Source organism: Ailuropoda melanoleuca, chromosome 9, assembly GCF_002007445.2.
Source record: "Ailuropoda melanoleuca isolate Jingjing chromosome 9, ASM200744v2, whole genome shotgun sequence".
Classification (NCBI taxonomy): Eukaryota; Metazoa; Chordata; class Mammalia; order Carnivora; family Ursidae; genus Ailuropoda; species Ailuropoda melanoleuca.
In genome coordinates this window covers 11442985-11463654 of record NC_048226.1, presented here as the reverse complement: position 1 = coordinate 11463654, position 20670 = coordinate 11442985, and the positions used below count along the sequence as shown (strand labels likewise).

Here is a 20670-nt window from a genome sequence, read left to right as displayed (position 1 = left end):
AGGGGGGGTAATCAGAAGGGGGAATGAAGCATGAGAGACTATGGACTATGAGAAACAAGCTGAGGGCCTCATTGGGGAGGGGGGTGGGGCAACAGAACAGACTGGTGATGGGTAGTAAGGAGGGCACGTATTGCATGGTGCACTGGGTGTTATACGCAACTAATGAAGCAAACTTTACATCGGAAACCGGGGATGTACTGTATGGTGACTAACATAATATAATAAAAAAACATTAAAATAAAAAAAAAAAGAAAGAAAGAGGTAAGCCCACAAAGACAAGGGAAAATGAAAAAGAAAACAAGAGCAACAAAATACTGGCAGCAAGGGAAATGACTTAAGAGACTTGAGATGAGAACCTACTTGGTTTACACTCCCCCGAAGGGGAGCTAATACCTCTGAAGTAGGAGAGAGTTAAAACTAAGGAGTGGTTTTTTCAACAATGCTTAGAAGTAACAAACACCCAGATTCACAAGAGACACCCACATTTCCAACTCTGCCCAGTAAAGGGACAGAGGTTATTCTCTGGAGAGGATAAAGGAGAGGGCTCTCAACTGGGCTACGCACTGAAACAGGAGCGTACGAGCACACGCACCCATGAGAGGAGCCAGCGCCTGGCACTGTCCCTCCAGATTCCAGAACGAAGAGAGCCAGGCCTTCACCCTCCACTCAGGAGACTGGAGGGTCCTTGCCCACAAACTGACCATCTAAGAGGAGGCTACCAATGCAAGTCTCCTAGTGAAGCAGCCCAGCCACATCACCAGACAGTAAACAAGTCGACCAAGCCCCACCCACATGCTCAGAGCGTCCGGTCGGAGGGTTAGGCCCCTGCGCCCAAATGTGTGTGCGGACAACCAATGATTACAAGTCATCTGAAAAAACATCTAACATGAATGATGAAAAACAAGTTAAAGAGAAATATAAAAAAATTCAGAGAACCATAGGCAGGGGGAAGACCTTGGAAGTAAAACATGACGAGAAGTTTGCTTAAAAGCTTAAAATAAATATTCAAGTGAGATAAAGTGGAGGGGATCTCCTAGAAAGTAGAATTCAAAAAGCAGAAATGGGGGGCGCCTGGGTGGCACAGCGGTTAAGCGTCTGCCTTCGGCTCAGGGCGTGATCCCGGCGTTCTGGGATCGAGCCCCACATCAGGCTCCTCCGCTATGAGCCTGCTTCTTCCTCTCCCACTCCCCCGTGCTTGTGTTCCTTCTCTCGCTGGCTGTCTCTCTTTATCTGTCGAATAAATAAATAAAATCTTAAAAAAAAATAAAAATAAAAAGCAGAAATGGAAAAAAGGTAGTAGTATCAGGGACCACTCCCAGAGTCCAGTTTCCCAAAACAAAAAGTCCTGTAAAGATAAAACTAAGAATTAGGAGGAAATCACCATAAAATAATTCAAGAAAACTTCTCAGACCCATAGGGTATGAGGTACCTCAACCACGAGCTATCTGGTACAACTACGAAGGCACATGAGCACGAAATTTCAGAACAAAGAAAACCCTACCAGCGTCTATCATGCTGTGGTAATTCCATCTATTTACTTTTCAGAGTTATACCTCAATTTTCAAAAAGGACACAAAATAAAAAGATGTACCACAACCTGGAAGGTGTCCAGGATGACTGTAATGGCTAAAACAGCAATATCATGAATGTGTAAAGGATTGCTATAGAAAAGGTAAGAACAAATTACCCCAAAACAGGCGAAGGATACAACAGACAATCCGCTGGAAACCTGGATGCCTCACACATACGAAAACAAGTGTTGAACTACACCACTGATCAGTATTTCAAACCCATCAGATTGGCAAAAATTAAGAAGTAAGAAATGACCAAATGTTTCTGAGACTGGGAAGCAATCGAAATCCCAATTCCCTGCTAGGAGTATGTAAATCTCCACAATAGTTTGGGAGGGGTAACTCAACAGTACCTAGTGAAGTGGTCAATGTGCGTGTCCCAGGAAAGACCCAGAGCTCTGCACAAGCCACCCACTGCTCTAGAGAAGTGCTTACCCATGTGTAAATGAAAATATTTACAAGAATTTTGCTGCCATCTATTTTTGGTAATAAACCTTTGGAAAACCCCAAGGTTCATCTACAGGAGAAACAATGAACTGTGGAAGTCATGATATAAAATAATACGAAAGGTTTTCTGTTTTGTTTTGTTTTAAAGTAAGCTCTATGCCCAGTGTGAGGCTTCAAGTCACAACCCTGAGATCAAGAGTCACATGCTCTACCAAGTGAGCCAGTCAGGCGCCCCTGAAACAGTTTAAGTGACCAATGTGGATAAACCTCAAAAATAGAGATGCTGTGGGAGGAAAATCAAGTTACAGGATATACACAGTGTGGCATTTTTATGAAGTTTTTAAACATGGAAAGCAACATTATGTGCTGTGTATGGACACAGGGATGCTGTGCAGAAGGGTTCAGAACCCAGGCGCTCATGCCAAACTATCTGGGTCAAATCTTTGCCCCACATCTTAACTATGTTAACACGTAACTTCTGTGACTCTCTTCATTTTTTCTTTTAAGACTTTATTTTTATTTACTTATTTTTTCAGAGAGAGAGAGAGAGAGGGAGCTCATGAGTGGGAAGCTGGGGGAGAGGGGCCGGGAGAGAGAACCTTACGCCAACTCCCAGCTGAGCAAGGAACCCGACTCAGGGCTCGATCTCTCAACCCTGAGATCATGACCTGAGCCGAAACCAAGAGTCGGACGCTTAACCGACTGAGCCATCCAGGCACCCCTAAACATTTTACTTATAAGTAATCTCCACACCCAAGATGGGGCTCAAAGTCACAACCCCAAGATCAAGAGTCATGCTCTACGGAATAAGCCAGCCAGGCACCCCTCTTCATCTTATTTTTTAATAAGTAAAATGGAGAGAATTACATACCGCATAAGATTGTTGAGGAGAAAAAAGACATAAATGCACAAATAGTGCCTGGCTGTTGATGTCGAGTCATTATTGTCTTTACAAACAGAAGCTGTAAAATGCTAAACCAAGCACAAGAACAACAGCTGGATCCAAACCTACCCTTCCTCCTGGGGAGGTAAGAGAGGGAAAGCGTAGTGTGAGAAACACCAGGGGCTTCAACTTTACTCTGAGTCTTAAAAACTCACATTTGACAAGGCTTCGTGGTACCTGTTATCAACGTCTATCATATTTCTTAAATTTTCCTACACTTTCTAAAGATTTCATATTAAAACATGATAAAAAAAACAATATGTGAAAGCATTTTAAAAATAAATGGTTATTATTAGAAGCATTAGGTTAGGATTTTCTCTTATAAATACTGGACTAAGGAAAAACCAGGAAACAGATCAGATCAGATGGCTGGCTGTACAATGAATTTATTCATTTAGTCAGTTTATGCATCTACTGATAGACCTTTTTCTTTAGAAATACTTCTAACACCTCAATGGACTTTACATAAGAATCACTACTTGCTGTCTGACGGCTGAGGACAGAACCATACAGAGAATTAAGTGAAATGAGGTAAGTACAAAGAAAAAAAAATATATATATATATATACACACACACACGTATACGGATTTTTGAGATCATGGAGAAAGGAGCAATGAGAGAGAAGACTACCTCACAGATGAGGTCAATATTCTATCTTTTGCTACCACACAGCAGGAGTATTTTGAGATCTGGAAGATGAGGTTCTCTCTGAGACTGAGTTAACTATTCAAGGGAGCTGGGGTTCACGGAAGGTTGGACAGAGGAATCACGGAGTGCAGCACAACGGCGGAGAGCAGCACAATGAAGACCACGCAGCTCCAGTGAGGGGCTGAGGTCCCTGAGGACAGGCTGGCCTGTTTCCATTCCCGCTCGACTTGGTCCATGCGCTCCCCTCCCCCGTCACATTCCCTGTCTCGCACGAGGAAAGGACCATGTCTGGGGCCATGTCTTAGCCACGAGCACCACAGTATGGAGCATGGAAGACACATCACACTCACCACGGCTCTCACTCACTCACCAGGACCCTGGCCTCAGGTCATGCTGTCCCCTGGTTCTCACCACACTAGCCACAATGGCCTTCTGTGACCTCCTCGTTGCACCACAGGTGGTCCTGCCACACGGCCTCTGCGCATGCTGCTTCTGCCTTGTCTTGACATGTTCCTCCCTCTCCTTATCTCATGACCTTTCCCTCTTCCTCCTTCAGAACCCAATTCAAACATCACCTCCTTAAACATGCCTTCCTGGTAGCCCCTGCCTCGGTCAAATTCCCTTCTTGCAGGATCTTCAGAGCATCTGCTGTCCCTTCCCCGCCAGCCCATCACAGCAGCACGAGCACGATTTGTGTGGCTATCTGACTATCTCCCCTACTCAAATGCGAAGTCTGCAGCAACAGAAGCAATTCTCTTTGCAACATGGCAGGTAACTGCAGGGTTGGCACACAGAAAGTATTCAATAAATGTTAGCTCAGTGACCACTTCTGTTTCCCAAATGCCTCTAAGGGCCCCTGCAGCCTTTCTCTTTTTTTTTTAAGATTTTTTTTTTTTTTAAAGATTTTGTTTATGTATTCGACAGAGATAGAAACAGCCAGAGAGAGAGGGAACACAAGCAGGGGGAGTGGGAGAGGAAGAAGCAGGCTCACAGCAGAGGAGCCTGACGCGGGGCTCGATCCCATAACGCGGGGATCAAGCCCTGAGCCGAAGGCAGATGCCCAACCGCTGTGCCACCCAGGCGCCCCTTTTGTAAGATTTTATTTGTTCATTCAATTGAGAGAGAGAGAGGAGGAGAGAGTGCGTGCGTGCACAGAGCTGAGGGGGAGGGAGAGAAAGGAGAATATCTCAAGCAGACTCTACCCTCAGTACAGAGCCCAACACGGGGCTCGATCCCACAACCCTGAGATCACGACCTGAGCCAAAACCAAGAGTCTAAAGCCAAACCAACTCAGCCCCCTGCGCCCCCCAACGCCCACAGCCTTTCTGACTGTGTGGAGCACAAGACAGGAAATCAATTCTCCAAACTTCTCACTAGAGAATAAGAAAATCTCTTCCGGCCTGCCTATTTCAGAGCAAAAGGTCTTCACATAGTAGAAGCAATGTGTTCCAAGGTAACATACTAATGCTCAGGCCTGCTGAGGCTGTGTGGCTAGACCTGGGGAAGGCAGAGCCACCGCAACCACTGTGGCCGCACATGCCAGCATCCTCAATTTCAAGACTTACTATGCTGAACGTCTCCTGGTCCAGATCATCATCCTCATCCTCTCCAATGGGGACAGGTTCACTTCCTGCTGTAATATGGACAGGACCCTGAGATCGCTTTGATTTACTTGAAGATTTGGCATCACCACCTTTAGGCTTTTAAAAAAAAGAGTTACAAGGAATCATTGTCATTTGTGCAATTCTGCCTTGCAAGCTGGACATCTTACCTCTGTCACGTCACTCCAGAGGGTAGACATGACAGGCTCGGTTTACAAAAAAGGTAAAATGAAGTCTCCTGAAACATCATGTAGTCAAATCTACATGATAAACGATGTACGAATTAATCATACATCATTTTCCGTTTCTGTCTCCAAACACGCCCAATTATAACTTCAGCTTCAGGACAATACTGTTTTGGCTTCTATTTCCTCACCCATAAAATACACAAGAACATCATCAACAGTAGAGATTATAAATTGGCAGAGGTCTTGTACAGTATCATGTAGCAACTTTTATTAACAGCTTATAATCATACACTTCGACCTAGGAATCTGTATTAACTACAATGCCGTAAGTGACTGAAATGTACATAAATCCACATGGATAAATCTCATTTATCCAAGAAAGGATGCAGAAGGATGGAGATACATACGTGTATAATGACTTCATACATGAACATTTAAAAAAATAATACTATGCTTTGTTTACGATTATATAATATACAGTAAGAGTATAAAAACATGGATAGGAAGGTTTCAAACCATGGGTGGAAAAAAGACGGAGGCAGAGTAATGAAGTCAGGAAAGAGGAATTTGGGGGAGGGGGGCTTCCACAGTATTGGTAAAATGTGCACAAAACACGAAATACACCAGCCCAATAAAAGGCACTTAGAGTAAACGTGAAAATATGTTGGCCACAATTCTATCTTGGGTGGTGGGTGAGTGGATGTTTGGTAAATGGCTCCCTGTGCTTTTATATTGGAAATATTTCACTTAAAAAAGAAGTATCTTTCTGTGGGAGCAGAAATGCAAAGGTGTCTGGCACAGCAGGTTTCCTAACATAAGAAATTTGAAAGCGATTTCAATATGGGAAATCTACATTACTTCAAAGGTGTTATAATCAAATAGAGTCATCTTTATTCAAAGTGATTTTAACACTTATTTATTCCTTGGGAAAGTCGTTTCTGATGAACTGCTTCAGGGGGGAACAAAGGGCTACCCAAAGAGTCTGATTTGATCTTCATTTTGTACTTGTACTTACACATATAAGACAAAAATTCCAAAGATCAAGAAATTTACTAGAGATTATCACTGGATGGTGGAATTATAGCAGTTACTTGTTTGTATGTTTTAATGATGAAGGGTTAATTGCAAAATAATTTCATCAGAAGCCAGCAAGCATACGTGCAACATTCTACCAGAAATCTGTGGTTTGGAATTAACCTTACAAAAGTCCCAAAGTGAAGACTGCAGGGCTTCTCATCCATTTCTACTCCAAAAGCTTCTCTTGATTATTTGGGTTAATTCCTAAACTTTTCAAATATTCAAATTCATCTATAGATTGTATTCTTCTACCATGAATATGAGAACATATTTCACATCATTATCTGTAAATGCAGCTTTCTCTCACCTGTCCTATCTCATCAAAACTTCCCCTCTGAAATAAGTAAAAAAAGAGATCAACTAAAGGCCTTCTATATTTAAAAAAAAAAAAAAAATCCCGTAATTGCACGTTCCCCTCTCTGTAAGAAGAGGTGCAGGCATCCCTGTGACAGCCCCATCCTTCCTTCTTGGATGTACCCTTAAAGAGACAATTATTTCAGGCCGCTCAAGCCCCATTCTCTGTCTAAATCCTAGAAGAAATTTCCGAGGCTATGGGTATCTCAGTAAGCAGAAGGACACTGATACCTTCTCTTTCTTATCTTTTGACTTCTTCCTTTCCTTGTCCCCTTCTTTGTCTTTCCTAGAACTCATTTGTTTCTCCTTGTTCTCCTTGTTCTCTTTCTTCTTCTGTTTCTTTTTCATTGGACTTTTTTCTAAGCCATCCTCCTAGAAAACAAACAGGGCTGTGAGCTTTTGCCACCAACTTTACATCTACTCGTCTACTTTCTGGAGAGAGGAGCACTGTCCACAATGGTTCATCACTGCATCTACACTTAGAAGCTTGTTTTCGAGCACACAGCCCTAAAGCACTCGCTCACACGGTTCTAAGCTCTCTGGTAATGACCAGGTAAGCCTGCAGCAACAGGTGCTCTGCAACTCACACCCTCTCTGTAATTCTCAGAACACCCCTTCAGCCATAAGCATTTATCATTCCCATTTCACAGATGGAAAAACAGGATCAGAGATATTATAAACCTGTCAGCTAGTAATTGTCACAGTTGCTACTACTTTTTGAATTCATGCATTCATGACAAGTTCATGCCAGTTTCTGTCCCCACTGCTGATCCTCTTGGAGCTAATCTCAAAGTACAATCACATTCGAAGGGCAACCACATAAAATCCCATTAAGCTGTCACTCACTCAAACAACACACTGAACGCTACCTATTTTTCACTTTGCTCAAACCAGAGGTCACCAACTGGCAGGTCCTGGGCCAAACCTGACCCACAGATGTGTTTTGTTGGCCCACGCTAAACTGAACTGCAGAGGCACGAGGCCCCTGGGGAGCCGTAGTGCCCACCACCACTCCCTACCTTTTTCGACCACAAGGCTGGGTGTCATGGGCCATTTATCATTACACCTGGCATGGTTCCCTTCACTGACTTCCATTACCTATGAAACTGTGACGGCTGCCTTAAATGAACAAATTGCTCTCTCACAGGGTAAGCAGAGACATACATATTCTATTTTCACTTTACTGACTCTGCGTATAAACCAAACACATTTTGAATGGTCTTATACCAGCTGGCACAATAAACGTAGCCTAAAAGACAACCCTCAACTGAAATCCAGCCGCATACCTTTACTTCTCCCTCTTCCGACGGATTGTCTGAGTGTCTAGGAGATGAAAACTCAACCCCATGCTCATCTTTCAGCCTGGGTTCTTTGTTTTCTTTCTTTACTCGAGGCTTCCGCTTCTTTAATTTGGCCTGGAAAGGAGAGAAAATGATGATAAAACCACAAACCTCAAAAACATGACCAAGTAACATTAGGGCTCTTCGGAGCAGTAGCTGCCCAGCTGAAACGAGAAAATTCAGAGGCAATTCAAAGAAGCACAACCAATTTTACCTGGGGGAGAAAAAGGAAACGGTAATGTACTATACATGTCCCTACACCACCTAAAAGCATCCATATCCTTGAATCTATTGATTCTAATGTTCGGAATTCATGCTTAAGATAGACTTCAAAAGAAGGAAAAAGCACGTTTAGGCACAAAGACACAAATAAATTTATGAGACCTAAGAGTAACATTAAAAAATCTAGACATTAGCTCTAAAACTTAATCCAAAGGAAAACACGCTCTCAATCCACTCATATATGATATAAAAATCTAAAACAAGTATAAACATTATCTAATCTGTCCCTCCAGAACCTAACATTTATAATACATTATCTAATCTGTCCCTCCAGAACCTAACATATAATACATTATCTAATCTGTCCTTCCAGAACCTAACATATAATTCATACTCAATGTGTTATCTGGAGAACGGCACTACTTATGACATTATTACATGAAAAAGGACAAGGTATCGGATTATGGTGACTTCTTTTCCCTAAAATTCATTTTGTTTATAATACAGGGAAATTAATGCAACGGCTGAGCTCTAAGAGCACTAGGAATGCACACCCAACAAGGACTGCTAGTACCAGATGTAACATCTCAGTGATTCCCATCTTTCTAGGCCTGATTCTGAAATGAACAATCGAGAAAATAAAAGGAGATACGGTTCAAATGAGTTCATTAGCAACTTCTCTGGCATTCTGTGCTAAGTAAGGCAGTCATAACTGAAGGCCAGTTTCTGAATTAACTGTGGATTCTAACTATCCATACTTTACCTCTGGGCCCCATCATTACGAGCAGCCCAGGGTCGGCTGTACCAGATGAACCTGGTGGTATTCGTACAGTAGCCACAGCAATGTTCCAAATTCCAAAACTGAGGGCACAGTATAAAGAAACAGCAACATATGCCTGGACCAGTGGCACCAGCAGAGGTGAGGACTATTTTGAGGCAAAACTGGAGGAGAATGGGCTTTTAAGAAAGCTGTCAAGATGTTCAGGCCTATTATCGAAGGAACATTTCTATGATTACCAACCAAACCATCATGACTGGAACCTCAAAAGCAACACTGACTGTGGGAAGGTACCATTCCGTGCAGCGCCCGGAGGGGGCAGGCAGCCCCTCTCCTACTAACTCTGTGGGGTCGGAGCCTTGACCTTCTGAAGGATGCCCGGCCAGCGGCCGCACTCACCTCCTCCCCGCCCGTCACGGCCCCCTTCTTCTCCAGGCTCTTCCTGAGCAGCTTCAGCAAGTAGTCCGCTCGCGTCTGCAGCTGCTTCCCCTGAGGCTTTTTATCTGTCTCCACAGGCAGAATCTTCAACAGGAAAGGAACAGAAGCACCCGCCACCACCCATATCCCGGTTAGTGGATCAGGATACACAGAGACAACAAAGAACTGAGCAGTCTTTTCCCTCCCCAACCACCCAAAGTACAGATAAAGCCTCAGATCCTATCTCATGTCCATGGCTCCCAGTCACTGAGAATCCCTTATGAGCCGTTCTCGTTTTTACAAAATGGGATGGAGAAATCCAGCTCTCCCACTGGCTCCTACCTGTGCTGTTAACAGGGTAGAACAACTCAGGTAGGAGGGGCTTGTTGGCTTCATCTGCTAGAGCATCCCAGCCGTCGTGGATTTCCTCCTTCCAGGAGCAGGGAATCCCTGGAGCTAGGTTAAAGCTTCGTTTTAGATTGAAAATGCTTCTTAGAGCATGGCCGGAGAGCACTGAGCTATGCCAGGGCAGGATCCGTCCCTGCTACCCCAGCTGGGCCTCTCAGGCCAGACTGGATTTGGTCTCAGTGCTTATGGCAGGGTGCTGTCACCCTCTGAGAACATCACACATGGGATGAGCATTGTTCGACGTGCCAGGAAAAGCCCTGCCAGGAGCACAACATGGAGCACATCCTACTAAAATTTGAGCCAGTCAGCTTTCCCTGCTTACAGCTCTGAGCACGGCCTTACTACCTGGTAGCCTGATTTACAACGGATAGGGTGGGAGGCTCGATTTTGTGGGAGACGTACGGCCAATGTTTAATTCCATTACAAAAAATACCAAGGTGTGGCTCCTTCTGGAGAACTGAAACACAATGGCTTCAAATATAATTATAAACAAGAGGCCAACAATTAAGGCCGAGGAATCCTTTATTATTAATGATATCTTACCCTGGTATTTGTTGCAACGAGACTGGATGTGTAAGAATTAGAATTTTAAGATTTCTCCTGTGATTTCCCCAAAATTTCACCTGGCTATTATCTTCATCTAACAGTACCACAGTCCACTAAAGATGGTAATATTCCCCAAAACAAAGAAATCCCAGGAATTTATTACCGTACTAAATTTCCGATTTGACCCCCCACCCCCCCAGAAAATAGTTGAAAATAAGTTATCGATATAAAAATGTTGTATATAACGAATCTTCCGGAAATCTCCAGCATCACAGATTTACTTACTTTGTCAGTTAACTTAAGCTCTGGATCCGTTTTAATTAGCTCCCAGTTTCCATAGCCATGTTCATAAATTCCCAGCAGTAGTCGCGAATCATCCTCCACCCCCCACTCTACATCGAAATGTGCAGCTTTCACTCGACAGGTTAAGCAGTATCTAAAGGGATTTTAAAAACAGGAGGACATGAGAGGAGGGGCCTTTCAAACTTGGAAATGAACACGGACAGAGTATCCTGATGCGTTACACACCAGACAATGAAAACACTACACAACACACAACTAGAACTCCAACTCCTTACAGAACCACCACTCACGCATGTTCACTGAACAGACTCACTTTTTTTTTTCTTCAGGGTCCACAGGGATCGATTTATGCAGCATCTCAAACTCTTCCTCATGTTGTATAATGGATTTCACATTAACCTGAACCCCCGATATTTTGATCGTTGGGCCTCTCTTTTTCCCTGGTCCTTTCCCTAAAGGATACCAATTTCACATCAGTTAAGTGAGAACTTGCTGGAGTTCCACAGAAAACATTATCAGCAAACCCTGAACACTTACTCACTTGATAAATATCTCTAGCTTACTGTTAGTTCAAAGATATAACCTAAAGTCAAAAATATTTCTCAATTAATGTTCATAAAATAATCTCCAAACAATTCAGCTTTTTAAGACTTAGGATTCTTTTTCATCCACTGGTATTTTTAATTCTATTTTAATCTTCCTTTGGTTTTATACTTTGGTTCTAAAATTGAAAGTAAAAAAGATTCTGAAGGATTAATAGAAATACTGAAGTTTTTTCTTTTGCTTTCTAACTAACCTATTAACAGAGTTCAAGAAAATTCAAGTGTTTTAAAGGTGATTTTCTCTACTAAAAAAATAGGGGATCAGGTTAATACCACTTGACAGGATGAACAAAAGGTGTCATGGAAAGATTTCCTTAGCCCTAGTGCCAAATTAAAATAATCCTAGAATTAAAAATGAAATCCAGTCAACTCCAGCCAGATGTTGGCAAGATGATGGCACAAGATACTGACACTTGTCTGTGAGAGGAAAGATGGCTCAGAGTCTGAGAAAAGATTTTTTAACATTCCAATTGATGAAATGGTGCTATAATCATTCATAAGTATTTAGATATTCTTCTGTAATCCTCTAGAATTCACTTGCAAATGCTATTTCCAACAATTCTGAAGACAGCTGGAACAGAATGTGTGAAAATGGGAAAGGCACGTCTCTAAAAATCAGAAATCTGGGATTTATTCCCAAATCTGCACGAAGTACCCCTTCCTCCCTTCTCTTTTCCCCCTCTCACTTCTAGTTATTGACCTCTCTGGGTCTCTGTTTCCTGATCGTAAAGTAAAAGGACTGCAACAGAAATACAGGCAAAGGGTAAAGAGACAATTGGGAAAAGGAAAAACAAATGATTCCTAAACATTTGAAAGATACTTTAAAATTCTACTACCTTCAATAATATCATTAAAAAGAAAATCTAAAGCACAAAATACTTGACCTCACTCATGATCAGAGAAATGCAAATTATATATATATACACATAGCATTTCTAACCTATCATGTTGAAAAATTCAAAAATTTCTTTGAAAACATTATGTTGATGAGAACAACAGGAGATAGACATGCTCATTCAATGCCCAGTGGGAGAGCATAATGCAAAATGGTGTGCATACAAAATTATCTACCACAATACTGAAGTAAAAGATTACATAGCTGAATGCTCCTTCACATACAGTATATCCATAATGGATTATGCAGGTCTTTAAAAAAATAAATCAGGCAGTGGGAAAAAGACTTACCATTTTTTATGGCATTGAAACGTACAGTAACCATATAGAAAAATAAATAAAACTGGATACCCCAGGAAAAACTCCAAGTGGATTGGAGATATGAAAGTAAATGAAATCACACAAGTACAAAAGGAAAAAGTCAAAGTGAATTCCTGTTTATACTGGGTGTAGAGGCAATGTTTTTAACTAACTCAAAATCTAAACACAATAAGGTAAAAGACTGATACACTGAACTGCATAAAAAATTTAAGTTTTCTTAAAATGCCATAAGCAAAGTAAGTAAAAAGACAAATCACAAACTAGAGGAGAAAACCAGCAACTTTAATCAGAAAAAGAAATCCTAAAAAATAAGAAAATGAACAGAAGAGAGAAATGGGTAGTTCACAAATGGCTCTTAAGAAAACACTCACAACCTCACTCATTATAAGAAAAACAAGATACCATTTCTCACCTATCAGTTTGGCAAAAACCCACCCATCTGACAATATCCTGTTTGTGAGACTTGTAAATGAGTACCAGTATCCACTGCTGGTGGCAATATAAATCATGGTACCAGACTGCTGGAAAATGTGGCAAAATCCAACCAAGTCATGCTTCCCCAGGACTCAGCAGTCCCACTTCCAGAAACCTCTCCAGAAGACATGCTCATAGAAATACAAAACAGCATATCCATTAGACTACAAATTCACTGCGGCTGTCTTTCTAACACCCAAAGACTAAAAACAACTCAAATATTCATTACTCAGGAACAAGAAAGTCTGAATTAACGTCTACGTGAGTGGTGGAACGTTGCAATTACAAAAGGACAGAAAGAGGATTTGCACACGATAGGAAGTGATCTCCACATGCGAAAATACGTAGGCACAGAACACAATACGCGGTACGCTATCTACTACAGAAGAGCGCACATGCACTGAAAATCTTACAAAGAAACAGTGGAAAGATAAACCCGAAATTAATAGAAACAGTGACCTATGCAGAAAGCAGGACTGGGGGATGCTGGCACAAAAGTAAGGTTCTCCAAATGTACCTTGTTTCAGAGTTTTGAATTCAGACCACGCAAATGTTTCAAAGTTAAGTCAAAATGAGAAAAAGCAATCCCTAAAAACTGAAAATAAATGAAAATGAAAGAGACTGTACTATCTATTAAGTTGGTGGCCTAACTACACAGAGAAAAGAACTTCTAATAATTTTAAAACACAGTATTTTTTTTTTAAGATTTTATTTATTTATTTGAAAGAGATAGAGACAGCCACCGAGAGAGGGAACACAAGCAGTGGGAGTGGGAGAGGAAGAAGCAGGCTCATAGCGGAGGAGCCTGATGTGGGGGCTCGATCCCATAACACGGGGATCATGCCCTGAGCCGAAGGCAGATGCTTAACCGCTGTGCACCCAGGCGCCCCTAAAACACAGTATTTTAACTGCACAGAGCCAGGGAGATGTATTCCAAAGACCAAAAAAAGGGGCAAAAATATCAAACTTCATTTTGAGCAGTTAAGATTGGCACGGATATTTAGAAACGCGTCTAAACGTAGGATAGGACAAATTTTAGGAACAAAAATTTTCCACTCAAGAGTTATCAATAATCTTCCATCTGAGGGGTGCCTGGGTGGCTCAGTCAGTTAAGCGTCTGCCTTCAGCTCAGGTCATGATCCCAGGGTCCTGGGATGGAGTATCGCATCAGGCTTCCTGCTCAGGGGGGAGTCTACTTCTCCCTCTCCCGCTTCCCCTTCTCCCTGCTCATGCGCTCGCTCTCACTCTCTCAAATAAAAAATCTTAAAAGAAAAATAATGGTCTTGCATCTGAATTAGAATAGCCACCCTGACCCAGAGTACACTAAACACCAGGTCACGGCAAACACACGTAAGGGCAATGAGTTATGTAATGGCAGGAGAAGCTATCAGCCAGATCCAGAACAAGAACGTGCACCGAAAAAGAGGGATGAGGAAGGCAAGCGACTGTTAGCAGAACTCTCTCCAAAATACACTGTGAGATGGAAACAGCAAGGTGCAGAAGAGTGTGCTTGCCACATTGGTGTAATAAAGGGGAAAACACGATCTATTCATTTTTCGTAATACGAATTTTCTCATTTCTAGAAAGAAGAAATAGGGATACCAGTTTTTCAATTTGGAATCATGTGAATGTAAAATTTATTCACAACAATTACAATGAAAAATGAAAACATGGTAAGCTTAAAGTTGACTCTTGGGTGTATTCTGAGTGCTTATATAAAAGCATGTACTTGGATCACTGTCCAAACCACATCAATTTCTTTTACAAAAAAGGAAAATACATCTAAAGAAACTTTTGACTATACTTAAGACACTTTAAGGGACGCCTGGGTGGCTCAGTTAAGCATCTGCCTTCAGCTCAGGTCATGATCCCAGGGTCGTGCGATGGAGCCCCGCATCAGGCTCCCTGCTAAACAGGTAGCCTGCTTCTCCCTCTGCCTGCTTCTCCCCCTGCCTGTGCACTCTCTTTCTCTCTCTCACAAATAAATAAATCTTAAAAAAAAAAAATTATTATTGAAAGATTTTAAAATTCTACTTCCAATAATATCATTAAAAAGAAAATCTAAAGCACAAATACTTCTTTCCTAGTATTAGCAAACACTGCAAGCCAGATAGCACGCTAAGAACTTCACGTGAATGGAATCAGCCAGGAATCACCCAAACCCTCTGAGGCAGGCACTGTTACTTCCCTCTGCAAATGAGACCATTATAAGAGTATAACTTGTCAAGCCCTATTGTAACAAACTGTAGTGCCATGAAAATCTCACTGTAACAAAATGTTTACAATATTCACCCAATATTTTATTTATCACAATTAATTCCCTAAATCCTTTAAATTTGCCATAACACAATCCATATTTGTATATCCAAGATGACTAGTGATGCTTGCGATCTATAACGACCTCATCTACAGCCCAAATACAGATGTATCCACTTGGTTTGCCCACTCGGGTCTTTACATCATTCAAACCAATCCAAGGTTTCTGTAGCAACATCAGAAGAAACCATTCACGTTGCTCATTACTCTCCATTCTCCACCTTCTGCAAACTGACTTCGTTTGTGAGCAGATCTCCGAGATCTTACAACAACGAGCTCACAGAAAGGCAGGTCGGAATACACAGCTCAAAGGATCAGGGATGCATGGGATAGAAGTCTGTTCTTCAAGAACAAAAGCCCCTTAGTGGCACAATTCCCAGTTCAGAAGTGCGGGGTTTGGGAGAACTTACCCTCACTGGCATTTTCCTTCAGCTGTTCTTCATACTCCTGCATTGCTGACACACAGCTGTTGTGAATCAGTTCCCCCAGGCGTTTCAGATCTGCTACAGACTTATCCACCAGCTCAGCATCACGTGCTATGCACTCCAGCCTGAGGAAGGGCAAAGACGGGGACACATCAAGGCCCTGCGCCCACTTTTCTAATGTCCCATGAGATACCACTTGGTCTTATACAAGCTTGCTTCTGCAAAGACATTCTTCTCCACTTTATTAATCATTGTGAGGCTCCAACAAGAAGCCTCCAACAGTGACGGAAGGCTAAGTCACTCATTTTCCATCATCAAGAACTTATGCTTTGGAACAGTCCACAAAGTAATTTCAAAGAACACAGCGGAAAGGAGTCGGCTTTCTTTACTAACTAGATGGGTTGCCTGACGATGGCAGCACGTGAAGTGCCACAGACTGTCTGCACTCATCTGCTTTGTGCTTANGAAAGGAGTCGGCTTTCTTTACTAACTAGATGGGTTGCCTGACGATGGCAGCACGTGAAGTGCCACAGACTGCACTCCTCTGCTTTGTGCTTACNTGTCTGCACTCATCTGCTTTGTGCTTACTTTCTCCAGCCTACTTTCATTCATTACAATACTCCCAGAAGCAAAGTACACTTACTTCTACAGGATGTTCCACTGATCTCATATGGGGCATGAGAACACATTAATGTCTAAAAATCAGTCTGCCAGAAGGGGCCAGATGCACTTTTCCACACCCTGGTGGTTTTTATAGTCACTGGCTCACAGACAAGCACTCTATCCTGGGTGGCCAGCGACAACCCTGGAAAGGTGCACCTGACTTTCTCGGTTTCACTGTTACTACTGCTACACGTCACTGTTTCCTCTCCAAATGGAGAGGACAAAACAAAACACACAGGCTGTAATTTCCTCCACTCCAGAAGTTTATCAGGAAGAAGAGAAAGGCATCTGCTATTTCCTTCAAATCAGTACTATTATTTATAGGACATATTGCTGATTCTGGACAAAGCAAAATACTGAATTAGTTGAGATGGTCTTTTGTTAAAATCCAACTTCTGAGTTTACTTCCTGAATGCTTCTAAGATAGGAGAGCGAACCCTTTAGTAACTTACTGCTGGCAAGGTGTTGAAAAGTTATTTGCATTTAACCCTTGTGACACTCTACTAAGAATGAGAAGGCTACAAAATCACAAATTTACACTACTAAATAAGAACTAGGTTGCAAATACTAAATACGTGCACTCTTCCAAATGGAATTATCTGAACACCTCTTCTGGGAATTGTTCCTCTGTATTAAAGTTTTCCATGTACTTGCTTCACGTTCCACTCAAGCAAAATGTCTGTACAGATGGTCATCTTTGTCATCCCTCCCCAAAAGGACATGTACAATCACACAATATATAAATATTTGTAAAAGAAAGTGTCCAGGACAAAAAAAAAAAAAAACAACCATTCCCAGCATTAATATTAAGTGGAAAATAGTACCCTCCCTCCCCCCGCAAGGAAAAGAAAAAAAAAAAACCTGCTATATAATAAAAATGAAAAACAGGTGGATAAGGAACTTACCGTTCAAGAGGGAGACCGAACTTCTTATATGCCTTGATGAACCTGAGAACATGATCAATAAGACACATTAACAACCAGAGGCTTTGGCTCTGTTCCTGCAAGTGTACCCCGTGGTGAAATAGGCCACACACTATGCCCAGACAGACTGAGCCCAAACCATGCAGCTGCCATGAAATACAAGACTGCTGAATGTCTCCGAAACTGTCCACTTAAAATAATGACTGCTAAAGATGCAGTCAAATTAAAGATCAACTTTATTCTCAGCGACTGATCAAGAAACTGTTAAGGGACGTAGCAGAGAACATTGACCTAACTCCAATATTACCCTTTTTAGAAGGTACAAGTTCATAGAGTTCAACACGTAATAAATGATTCAACCACAACTCCTGTGGTAAGACCCCAACATGGTTAACCGCTCTGTTCAGCTACTGTTACTATCGATTCCATACAGTAAGATTTATTATTTTCTGGTCAATAACACAACTGTAAGATTTTTAAGACTGCCTCACTACTTTCAGGAATAAGGCAAAGTAAAATAAATATGTGATTTAAAACTTCTTAGACAAAACAATTTGGAAACTCTGCTGACTCCTCCTGCCCAACCTTGTCTCCAAACAAAAATCCAATCAATCCTACCACAAGTCTCTACCCTAAACTATACTATACACCAACAGTGTCATCCACTTCCCTCCCTACAGCTAACCACTAACGCTTTCACTAAAAAGCAAGATGTCACGATACATCACAGTCATCACCGTAACTGGCCACATTACTAAAATCATCTGGTTAGGTAACAGTGTAAAGGTGAGATACTCTGGGGGGGTAAGTGGAAACAGAACGTAACAAAGAAAAGGGGGATGGGAATGAGTAGGCCCAGAGCGTGGGAAACTACACTAAGAACAGCACGGACACAAGGATTAGGAAAGCATTACATGGGAAAGTGAACGTGAAGATTATTCCTCAATTCTACATTTCTCCTTCTTAATATATACTGCAATATTTTACATATGAAATCATACGATGTTTGGAAATTACTTCGAAATAACACTACAAGGGAGAAGCATTTCTGGAATGGAGTGAAAACCTCTGAAAATCCGCTCCTCCCTAAAAGCAACAAGAACACTGGCAAAATATTGTCCAGATCGACTTTGTTGGAACTCTGAAAATTAACCAGAGGCTTACAACCATCTAAGGAGCGTTTACTCAGGCAAATGGCTAGATCTCAGTAAGAACTGAAAGCCCTCTGCCAGGTTAACTTGCTCTGCTCCCATGCTCCTCTCTCCACACTCCACGACAGCCCTGAAAACCAACGCCTCTGCAACCACAGCAGTCGTCCACAATAGCAGCACTGCTGCCACTGGAGGAGGCACAACAGGTCCGGAGCTACCCCAAAGCTCTTTTCCACGAGAACAGCTCTACTGGAACTGACAGCACCCTGAGAAGCTCCAATCCAGGCTTGCTTTGACCTCTCTGGGAAAATTCTTGTCCAAAGTTCATTGGTGAAAACAATTAAAAGCAAAGGTTTAAGACCACAGCTGCTTCAGGTAACGTTACCAGTCTGGGTTAAGAACAGGATGACCAAAAACTGGACAGGAAAAACTGATGGGAATGCCCACAGAGAGCTCTGAAAAGCGGACATGTTCCTGAGAATCTATGAGATCTCACATGAGCAAGACTAGGTGCGTGCACAGGAAAGACCTGAGGTGCTTCATCTCTCGCCTCCAGCTGGCCCAGGACTCTGCGCAAGCAAGAACTCAATGACAAGGCAGAGCTGTACAATGCCTGCCAGAGCACTGAAAACATGCCCCCAATATACACACGGAGCCCTTCAGTGAAGGCTGGTAGACTTATTGGCTCAAGGAATTAAGGAAATCTCTGTCCACCCTAACCCTAACCTTAGCTAATGGCTAAGCTAGATGAGCAGAGACTTGAACAATACAACAAAGAATACAGACTTCACAGAACTAGTCCAGGAAAGTTACTAAATGAACAAAAAGCAAACAGCAAACACAACAAACTGTCAGGGGAAATCTGATTTCCACACTTGCCACATTATATTACTTACAATGTCCAGTTTCCATCAAAAAATTATGGAAAACACAAAAACAAATAAGTAGGGCCCATATACAGAGAGAGAGAAAAAAAAGCAATCAATGAAAATGGTCTCCGAGGAAGTCCAGAAGTTGAATTTAAAACCTGGACTTCCAAAACAAAGATAGAATTAAGACATTCCCAGATAAACAAAAATAAAGAATTTGCTGCTTCCAGACTTGCCCTAGAAGAAATACTAAAGAGTCCTTCAGGCAGAAATCAAATAACAACAAACAGTAACTCAAATCCACATGAAGAAAGAGCCTCACTAACAGTAACTGAGTAAATATAGAGACGGCATAAATATATTTTTGTTTGTAACTCTTTTCTTCTGATTTTTTAAAGCAATAATTATAAAACTGTGTTGACAGGCTTATAAAGGGTAAAGATAGAACTTCTGTGACAATAACAACACAGAAGAGTGGAGAGGAATGAAGTTACACTGGAGTAAAATTTTAATATACCACTGGAATTAAGTTGATGATAATCCAAACTAAACAGTTCTAAGTTAAGGTACTAATTATAATTATCTCCAAGGCAACCACTAGGAAAATTACTTTGAAAATGTAGTAAAAGAAACTATACAGGAGAATAATGAGAAACACAAAGAAAACCAAGGGAATTAAAATGGTATATTAAAAAATACCTACGTAACATAAAAGATGTAGTAATGGGAGAATAAAGGAACAAAAAAGACACAAGACATAAAGAAAATAGCAAAATGCAGACATAAATTCTATTTTATCAGTAACTACATGAAATGTAAATGTAATTGAAGACTCCAATCAAAAGGAAGAAACTGATAGAAGATTTTTTTAAATTAGATAGAACTATATACTGTCTATAAGAGACACAAGCTAGATTCAAAGACAGGCATACTGAAATGAAAAAGATAACATGCACGAAATATCCAAAAGACAGCTGAAGTGGCTATACTAATATCAGATGTTTAAAAATGATCTTTAGGACAAAAATTATTACTAGAGACAAAAAAGGACATTTTATGAGGATGAAAGGGCCAATCCATCAGATAAAAGACATATCAACTATAAAATGCATGTACCTACAACAGAGCCCCAAAATACATGACGCAAAACTGACCAAAGGAGAGGGAAGACTAGACAATACAACAACA

The 20670-nt window shown here is 41.5% G+C and overlaps 1 protein-coding gene across 1 annotated transcript in view; it reads right to left on the bottom strand.

The window, feature by feature from the left end:
- CHD2 (chromodomain helicase DNA binding protein 2) overlaps nucleotides 1-20670 on the bottom strand; it is a 122668-nt gene that overhangs the window by 20858 nt on the left and 81140 nt on the right. The window contains exons 25-32 of the mRNA XM_034668898.1: nucleotides 17445-17653; nucleotides 15862-16001; nucleotides 11158-11296; nucleotides 10827-10977; nucleotides 9570-9692; nucleotides 8117-8245; nucleotides 7062-7202; nucleotides 5176-5310 (exon numbers count right to left, since the gene is read on the bottom strand). Of these exons, the coding sequence (XP_034524789.1) occupies nucleotides 5176-5310; nucleotides 7062-7202; nucleotides 8117-8245; nucleotides 9570-9692; nucleotides 10827-10977; nucleotides 11158-11296; nucleotides 15862-16001; nucleotides 17445-17653 (1167 nt within the window). The remainder of the gene's footprint in view (nucleotides 1-5175; nucleotides 5311-7061; nucleotides 7203-8116; nucleotides 8246-9569; nucleotides 9693-10826; nucleotides 10978-11157; nucleotides 11297-15861; nucleotides 16002-17444; nucleotides 17654-20670) is intronic.